The sequence below is a fragment of the Garra rufa genome, chromosome 16, assembly GCF_049309525.1.
Source record: "Garra rufa chromosome 16, GarRuf1.0, whole genome shotgun sequence".
NCBI classification, from domain to species: Eukaryota; Metazoa; Chordata; class Actinopteri; order Cypriniformes; family Cyprinidae; genus Garra; species Garra rufa.
The window spans coordinates 31,516,995-31,523,251 of NC_133376.1; the positions used below are offsets into that span (position 1 = coordinate 31,516,995).

A 6,257-nucleotide genomic window follows, 5' to 3' on the forward strand; every position below is an offset into this window, starting at 1 on the left:
CAAATTATGGGTTGATTTAAGCTCATATATTTCTAGCCTTACAAATGTGACCCATACTTTTGACCTCAAAGATGTCCGTTTTCTACCCGTGAAACGAAAAATCGAGCCAAAATCTCGTTTTTTCGCTTTCTGAACAAATGAAAAAACGAATAAAGGAGCCGTTTTCTTATTTCTGCTTATTTCGTTTCAAATTGAAAATGAAATGAATAAAACGTACACTGAAAGAAATGCAAGATGTCGTGCATGATTTTGTCTGTGGAACTCTAAAAGCTCAAAATATTTATTTAAATAGTAAATAGAATGTATTTTCAACTTTGTATTTTATTGATTCATAAATGTGGCATGACACTGCGAGGTGTTTCTGTACAACCACCTTATTTCCGCATGGAACTCTTGTAGAGTGTCATTTGTGTTAGAGGGACGGTTTTGGTTGCAACACAGACCTGTCAGTGCCAAATGTTGTTAGCCCGCAGTACCACTTCATTGTTAAAAACAGCAGCCAGCACGGTATCATTTGTTCCGCATTTACCGTCGAAACGATGTTCTCAATGGAATGACAGGTCGGTATGAATTAATAAAAAAACAAATCGTAGGAGTGTTTTATCATTTCTAATCGATAGCTGTTTTCATTGTGACTGGATCATTCATTCAGAGTTGGTCCTATTCATTACTAACTTAGTTTCTAAAGCTTCCTGTTTGTTGCAGTTATAAAATGAATTGGTCTTTCAACCAATTATTTTTAATCCCTCTCTAAATTTTTTTTTTTTTTTCTGTTTAGATTCGAGAAACGTGAATCGAGTGACTTTACAGGTAGGAAACAGGTTGAGCAGGTAGTCTCTCACACATCGGATGATTTAAGGCTGGAAACATGGCGAGGTTTATGAGTAGACTATGGTGTAAGTTGGAGTCATCCGGTCGTCATGTGCCTATCATTTTGAACGCTGTTCTGGTGTTTTCCATCACTGCTGAGGTCAGTTACCTGGTGCTGGTCGAGGCTCCCCTTGAGCCAGAACAGAAGAAGAGCGAGTGGTCGTTTATGTGGAAGGCCATGCATCTCTTCGCTCAGTACTTTATGTTGGGAAATATAACCTGGAATGCATCGTTGTTTGTCAAAACTAACCCAAGTATTCGTGGAGTGTTTCTTGGAGGGGATACACTTGGTCAAGGATGGAGGTAATGTATTTATTTTGTATTTATGCTCCTAGTGTTCATAAAGTCAAGCAGAGTCAGTAAACCATTCTAATTTAATATTTTCCTCTTTTGTGCCAGGTACTGCTATAACTGTGAGACACACACTCCTCCACGCTGCTCGCACTGCTACGATTGCAACGTGTGTGTGCTGCGGCGTGATCACCACTGTGTGTTTTTTGGCCAGTGCGTTGGTTTCCACAATTACCGGTATTTCCTGACCTGTCTGCTCTTCATGTGGGCAGGGCTGCTCTATGCAGTAGTCATGAATGCTGAGGTCTTCATTGTCATCCTGAAGGAGGGTGTAACATTTCACAGTGTCATGCTTTTGCTCGTTCCATGGATAATGCTCGTCTCTGGTAAGTATGAGATTTCTGATCAGTTTCTGGTCTGAGAAATCCATAATGTCTTGAGAAATCAAATCTTCCTCCATTTTTTGAAATCAAAGTTGAGTGTGCTGCGAAAATGCACTGTACAATTTCTAGTTATATGTGTTTGTACTATATGTGTTGTGATGGCTTGAAACCCTAAATGCTATCTGTAGTGTATTGAACGGAGTATTGCTGTTGAATTATGCTGATTTTAATATTCCAGCATGGTAGTATTATCTTGGCTGATGTTTTTGATGTTAATAATTTATGGTCCCTGGACCACAACGCCAGTTTTAAGTAGCAATAGCCAAAAATACATAAGTTAAGTAAAGATCATGTTTCATGAAGATATTTTGTAAACTTCCTACCGTAAATATATCAAAACGTAATTTTTGATTAGTAATATGCATTGCTAAGAGCTTAATTTGAACTTTAATATTTTATTTAATATTACTGTTTGATTTCAGATATTCAAATAGTTGTATTTCACCCAAATATTGTCCTATCCTAACCATACATCAGTGGAAAGCATATTTATTCAGCTTTCAGATGATATATAAATCTCAATTTTGGGAAAATGACTCTTATGACTGGTTTTGTGGTCCAGGGTCACATATATTGGTTGAATAAAAGCATCTGCTTAATGAATAAATCTAAATAACATAGGTGAGGATTTAATGAAAATGACTTTATAGACTTTAGGGTTGATAATTTATTTATTTATATGTTTTTATAATTTAATATTTGTACTTGGCAAGGATGCATTAAATACATTTAAAAAAAAATACATTTATAATGTAAATAAAAAAAGATTTCTAAATCAAAGAATCCTGAAAAAAGTTAACTTTTTTTTTTCAACATTATGAGAAATATTGAAGGATTTCTGAAGGATCATGTGACACTGAAACTGGAATATTTGCTACAAAAATTCAGCTTTGCATTACAGGTATAAATTAAAAATTTGTATAATATTTTGCACTATTACTATTTTTACTATATCTTTCAAATAAATACTCCTGGTGAGATCAAAGTCTTACTAACCCCAAATTTTCAATGGTATTATAGGTGCAGCAACACCCAAAAAAAGAACCATAAAGGGTGTGGAAATCAGTAGTTAAAATTATGATTTTTGACAAAAATGATACTTGCACTACCAGTCAAAAGTTTTTGAACAGTAAGATGTTTAATGTTTTTTTAAAGAAGTCTCTTCTGCTCACCAAGCCTGCATTTATTTCGACCCAAAGTGCAACAAAAACAGTAAAATTTTAAAATATTTTTAGGATGCTGTAAATTGGTCAAAAGTGATGATAAAGACATTTATATTATTACAAAGGATTTCTATTTGAGATAAATGCTGTTCTTCTGAACTTTCTATTCATCAAAGAAACCTGAAAAAAATATACTGTTTTCAACATCATAATATATTTTTAAGCAGCAAATCAGAATATTAGAATGATTTCTGAAGGATCATGTGACTGGAGTAATGATTAAAAAAAATTGTTTTGAAATCACAGAAATAAATTACATTTTAAAATGTATTCAAGTAGAAAGCAGTTTTTTAAAATAGTAAAAATATTTCAAAATTGTACTGTTTTGCTGTACTTTGGATCAAATAAAAGCAGGCTTGGTGAGCAAAAGATACTTCTTTAAAAAACATTAAAAACTTTTGTAGTGTATATTATATGACTCCTTTGTTTTGTCCTGCAAATAACCACTAACATCTGTTTATCTCCAATCACAGGACAAGTCACAGCACGAGCGTTTGCTTTTGCATTCATTGCTGACACTTGTGTAGTGGGCTTCCTATTGGTTGCTGCCTTCCTCTTCTTTCATGTAATTCTGATGCTGAGGGGACAGACCACACGTGAGTGGTACTCCACCCGGAAGCCTTACAACCTGGGAACGCTGGCCAACATCAGGGAATGCTTGGGCAAGTACTGGTACGTCTGCTGGCTCTGTCCACTGATACCTTCCCCACTGCCTGGAGACGGCATAAACTTCAAGGTGACTGGTTCACTAGAGCCCATGAAGTAGCGTGTGCGCTGATAGGTATTTTCTCATTGCATTTTCAATACACTGGCCCAGCTGAAGCAGAATGGCATGATGTTGAGCCTGAAGCAGCGGTTGCATACTGTAATCACACCAAACAATTAGCAGCTTGTACCAGCTCTTTTTTATCTGGAGAACCAGCAAGAAACGTTACTGATTTCACTTTACAGTTGTTCTTGCTCATCACGGCATTTTTTCAATTGGTGTTAATTTGGTGTATGTAAAGTACTAAATTTTAAATATTATATTATGCATTTTTCCTTCCTTGGTCTACTGTGCAATCTTTGCTTTCGTAAAGCAAAAAAGTTTTGGAAGAGGAAGTATTTTTTCTTAATTAATTGTTTTACTCTTGCCCTTTGTTTTTTAACAGTCACTGATGTGCCAAATAATCTGTTTAAACAAATGTGAATGTGCTGTATGCCAAGCTGTCATTTTCTTTTGTACCGAGTTATAAAACACGCTATTTTCCTGTATGGCACTGAATATTGTTTATCTGAAGTCTTATGTTTGGACGTTTATATTTGCTATTTTGAATCAGTACCAATGCTTATGTTATCTTTCTTTAAAATAAATGTCATTTGGTTTTATTTTTACCTAATGGAGTTATATTCATTTTTTTAGAAGCATCTTAAAAGGATCACACAAAAATGAAAATGTCCTGAAAATGTACTCTATTTTAGGTCATCCAAGATATAGATGAGTGAATCCTCTAGTGAATGGGTGCAGTCAGAATTAAGAGTCCAACATCCCAATAGCCCACACGTCTCCAGTCTCTCAATTAACGTCTGGTGAATCAAAAAGATGCATTAACAAATCTGTTAATTATTTGGAGTTGTGTAGATTTTTATTTTTGGTTGCACTATTCCTTTAAATGTCCAAAGCACAAATTGTAGTCTTGACCGTTTTCAACCCTTGGCTTTTACATTTTTTTTTTTTTTTAACAAATATTTTATTTGAATGTAAATTACCTATAAATTGATCAGTAATACAAAAAACTATTTTGTCCCTAAATTTGACACAGTGCCAAATTTTGCCTAAACTGTTGTGTGATATAAACTTGCAATTGCAAGTTATAAAGTCAGAATTGTGAGAACTTTTTGAAATTCTGACTATTTCGCAGAGTTGCGAGTTTCTCGCAATTCTGACTTTATAACTTGATTGCGAGTTTGCATCTCACAATTCAGATTTTTTTCTCGCAGTTCTGACATTTCTCAAACATTTTTTTTTATTTTAACAAATATTTTATATGAATGTAAATTACCTATAATTTAATCAGTAACTACAAAAAATAATTTTACCCCTAAATTTGTCACAGTGCCAAATTTAGCCTAAACTGAGCTGTTACTTTTACTATTATTATTACTTTGTTCATTTAAGTTTCTTCAGTGTTAATTGAGTATAATATGGAAGCCTGTATCTGCATAAATAATGAAAAAGGTAATTGTGACTTTTTATCTTATAATTTAGACTTTTTTTCTCAATTGTGTGAAATAAATTCACAGTTGCGAGAAATAAAGTCAGTTTATATCTCGCAATTCTGACTTTCTCATGATTGCTAAATTATTTTTCAGAATTGCGGGTTTGTTTCAGAATTGACTTTGTAACTGGAATGCTAGTTTGCATCTCGCAATTCTGACTTTTTTCACAAAGTTGGATGATATAAACTCGCAATTACGAGTTATAAATTCAGAAGTGTGAGATAAAAATGTGTAATTCTGAGAAAAGCTCTTTATTAAGACTATTACTTGCAATAGTTTGAATCTTAATTGCGAGTTTGTATCTTGCAATTCTGACTTTTTTCCTCAGATTTTAGATAAACTCGCATTTGGGAGTTACAAAGTCAGAATTGCGAGATATAAACTTGCGTTTCAGACTTTTTTTCTCTGATTTTAGATGTAAACTCGTATTTGGGTGTTATAAAGTCAGAATTGCAAGATATAAACATGCAATTCAGACCTTTTTGCATGATATAAATTCACAATTGCAAGGAATAAAGTCAGACTTTATTTCTCAGAATTGCGAGTTTGTCTTTTTGAATCTCACAATTCAGATTTTGTTTCTTGAGACTTTTCTCATAGTTGTGTGACAAACTTGCAATTGTGAGTTATAAAGTCAGAATTTTGAGATAAAAGCTGGTTTATATGTGACCCTGGACCACAAAACCAGTCTTAAGTCGCTGGGGTATATTTGTAGTAATAGCCAAAAATACATTGTATGGGTCAAAATTATTGATTTTTCTTTTATGTCAAAAATCATTAGGAAATTAAGTAAAGGTCATGTTCCATGAAGATTTTTTTGTAAAATTCCTACTGTAAACCTATCAAAATTAAATTTTTGATTAGTAATATGCGTTGCTAAGAACTTAATTTGGAGAACTTTAAAGGTGATTTTCTCAGTATTTTGATTTTTTGCACCCTTAGATTTCAGATTTTCAAATAGATGTATCTCGACCAAATATTGTCCTATCCTAACAAACCATACATCAATAGAAAGCTTATTTATCTCAGTTTTGTAAAATTTTACCTTATGACTGGTTTTGTGGTCCAGGGTCACATATAGCAAACTTGAGACAAAGAATTGCGAGACAAACTTGCAATTCTGAGAAATAGTCAGAATTACGAGTTTATCTTGCAATTCTCTTTGTCTCGA

The 6,257-nt window shown here is 33.5% G+C and overlaps 1 protein-coding gene across 1 annotated transcript; it reads left to right on the forward strand.

Annotated features, from left to right (window-relative positions):
* Window positions 1-422: 422 nt before the first annotated feature.
* Window positions 423-4,201, forward strand: zdhhc24 (zDHHC palmitoyltransferase 24). The gene is made up of 4 exons (XM_073820810.1): window positions 423-560; window positions 779-1,173; window positions 1,270-1,547; window positions 3,301-4,201. The coding sequence occupies exons 2-4, from the start codon at window positions 869-871 to the stop codon at window positions 3,591-3,593; spliced, it is 876 nt and encodes a 291-aa protein (XP_073676911.1). The 5' UTR covers window positions 423-560; window positions 779-868; the 3' UTR covers window positions 3,594-4,201.
* The last annotated feature ends 2,056 nt before the right edge of the window (window positions 4,202-6,257 follow it).

Excerpts from the sequence above, each read along its gene's own strand:
- zdhhc24 (XM_073820810.1), top strand. The coding sequence starts at position 869 with ATGGCGAGGTTTATGAGTAGACTATGGTGTAAGTTGGAGTCATCCGGT. Across the intron at positions 1,174-1,269 it reads ACACTTGGTCAAGGATGGAG|GTACTGCTATAACTGTGAGA; the intron begins GTAATGTATTTA and ends CTTTTGTGCCAG. Across the intron at positions 1,548-3,300 it reads ATGGATAATGCTCGTCTCTG|GACAAGTCACAGCACGAGCG; the intron begins GTAAGTATGAGA and ends CTCCAATCACAG.